This window comes from Sminthopsis crassicaudata, chromosome 3 (assembly GCF_048593235.1).
Source record: "Sminthopsis crassicaudata isolate SCR6 chromosome 3, ASM4859323v1, whole genome shotgun sequence".
Taxonomy (NCBI): domain Eukaryota; kingdom Metazoa; phylum Chordata; class Mammalia; order Dasyuromorphia; family Dasyuridae; genus Sminthopsis; species Sminthopsis crassicaudata.
Window position 1 is genome coordinate 584190933 of NC_133619.1, and position 2715 is coordinate 584193647.

Here is a 2715-nt window from a genome sequence, read left to right on the forward strand (position 1 = left end):
CCCACAGAAGTTTTGCACATTGAGTTCTGCTTTTTACCTGTAGTATTGAGAACAAAGAACATGGAAAGAATGATCAAGATCAATAATGTTAGATAAAGAATAATTTCACCCATGAAAAAATCTTTCAACACTTTTGTCTTCTATTAGTCAATTATGTGTGCATAAATTCAGAATATGGGCAATTAACAAATCCTGGACTCTTGAATTATGTATCTCAGAATTCCACTATTTCTCAAAACTGCAAGGTCTTATGGGACAGGGCTGGTTTTTGAGAAATCTATGTGTATTTTTTGAAATACTATATCACATGCAAACAGGCATATAATAAGTCCCACAGAATGGTAGAAAGCATATGGTAGAATAATGATTCCGGGGAATTTTTCTTCTTAGAGAATGATGGCTCCAGCTACAAGGCTCTTCAATGGCTCCCACTTCCAGGTCAAAGAATTCATTCTTCTGGGGCTTCCTGGAATCCATAGTTGGCAGCATTGGCTCTCTTTACCTTTGGCAGTACTCTACCTCTCCTCCATCAGCACCAATCTGCTCATCTTTATCACCATCTGGAAGCAACCCAAATTACACCAGCCCATGTACCAATTTCTAAGCATTCTGTCTGTTGTGGACATAGGTCTAGCCACCACCATCATGCCCAAGATATTGGCCATCTTCTGGTTTGATGCCAAAGCCATCAGCCTCCCTGAGTGCTTTGCTCAGATGTATGCCATACATTGCTTTATAGCCATGGAGTCAGGAATCTTTCTCTGCATGGCTTTTGACAGATATGTGGCTATTTGCCATCCCCTCCACTATCCCACCATTGTCACAGCCTATTCTGTCTTCAAAGCCACAATATTTATGGTACTCAGAAATGGACTGCTTGTTATCCCAGTACCTGTGCTGGCTGCACAGAGAGACTACTGCTCCTCAAATGAAATAGACCACTGCTTCTGCTCCAACTTGGGGGTCACCAGCCTGTCCTGTGATGACAGGAGGCACAACGGCATTTGTCAGATGATACTGTCTTTGCTGATAATGGGGGGTGACTTAACTCTGATCATCCTTTCCTATGCCTTGATTTTCTCATCTGTGATGAAACTGAATTCTGCAGAAGCTGCATACAAAGCCCTGAGCACCTGTAGCTCCCATCTCATCCTCATCCTTTTCTTCTATACAGTGATTGTTGTAATTTTTGTCACCCACCTGTCAGGAAGAAAGTATCCCCTGATCCCTGTGCTTTTTAATGTGTTGCACAACATCATCCCCCCAACCCTCAATCCTATTGTGTATGCATTTAGGACCCAAGACCTCAGGCTGGGCTTCCAGAAGTTGCTTCTGCCAAGTAAAAAGAATAAATGAACTCAAAGTAATCAGGCTCCCTGCAGACATATTTCCAATTTGTATAAGTTCTAATTCCTCCAAATAAGTACAGGCCTACTGGATTTTTCTTTAACTATGTGCAAAAAATTTGCAATGTCCCATAAGTTTTTGTTATATCTTCTCATTGCTTCCTAAGTTTTTTGATTCATTTTTGCCATTATGTCAGAATACAACCTAGGAATTCTGATGGCCTAAAGAATTTCCTGACAGATCACTGGAATCATCTAAGAATTATCTAAGGATGAATGCAAATGATCCGTCTTGCTTATGATAAACAATGTAGGCCAGAGGACTTTGTAAAGAAGTGGGATCAAATTTATTTATTCATGGTCAGGTAGCCCAGTGACTAGAGGCTGGAGTAGGCCCAAAGTCAAAACATTTTCTGAGTTAAATTTTGGCCTCAGACACTATTTAATTGAGCCCAAGAGAATTTGCAGCAGTTTTCTCATGTGTAAAATGAGCAGGAGAAGGGAATAGCAAACTACTCCAGAATCTTTGTCACAAAAAATTGAAGTGTCAAAAATAACTGCATAATAACATTCATTCTTGATTCCATGTATCCATCCTTTTAACATTTGACAAAGTGTTATTGAATAAAGCTTCTGTATAAAGGAACAAGTATGTCTCAGGAGGACTTGCTTTGCAATGACACTGACGTCTTATAAACTCCTGCTTTGCTGAAATTAAATGGAGCAGGGGAGTCACCAAATGGTTTTCTTCTTCAGGTCTACTGATTGGTGAATTCCAAATCCTTTTTTTTTTAAGCACACATCCCTATTTGGCAGTAAAGAAAAATAGAGGTTTCTTTCATAATACACACACACACACACACACACACACACACACACACACACACACATACATACACACACATATATTCAGCTATGTATCTCTGTATACATATATATATATACATATATATATAGTTATATGTTTTTAAATGGTTTACTCAAATTTATATGTACCTTACAGGATTTATGCAAAATAAAAAATTTAAAGGTTGTGACAATATTTGATCCTAAAGCTCCAGGAACTTTGTAAGAAGAGTGACATGGTCACACATTCCTGTGGAATATGTATAGAGGATAGATTGTAGAAGGGAGAGACCGGAGGCAGAAACAACACTTGAATAGGCTCTTATTATATTGTAGGCAAGAAGAAATGAAGTTCTGAAGCTGGGGATCAAGAGTCTATGTTAACATAGAAAAGGGGATGAGACTGAGAGATGGTTTTAGATGTGGGAAGAATAGATCTGGTAATAGACTAGATTAGAAGAGTAAGAGAGTGTTAGTTGAATGTGACATAAAAGTTGCCTGTTAAGATGACTGGAAAGATGGA

The 2715-nt window shown here is 38.7% G+C and overlaps 1 protein-coding gene across 1 annotated transcript; it reads left to right on the forward strand.

Moving 5' to 3' along the window:
- The first annotated feature begins 396 nt into the window (after nucleotides 1-396).
- LOC141559938 (olfactory receptor 56B1-like) lies at nucleotides 397-1356 on the forward strand. Its single transcript, XM_074297594.1, has one exon. It carries the CDS (start codon nucleotides 397-399, stop codon nucleotides 1354-1356), a length of 960 nt encoding a protein of 319 aa, XP_074153695.1.
- The last annotated feature ends 1359 nt before the right edge of the window (nucleotides 1357-2715 follow it).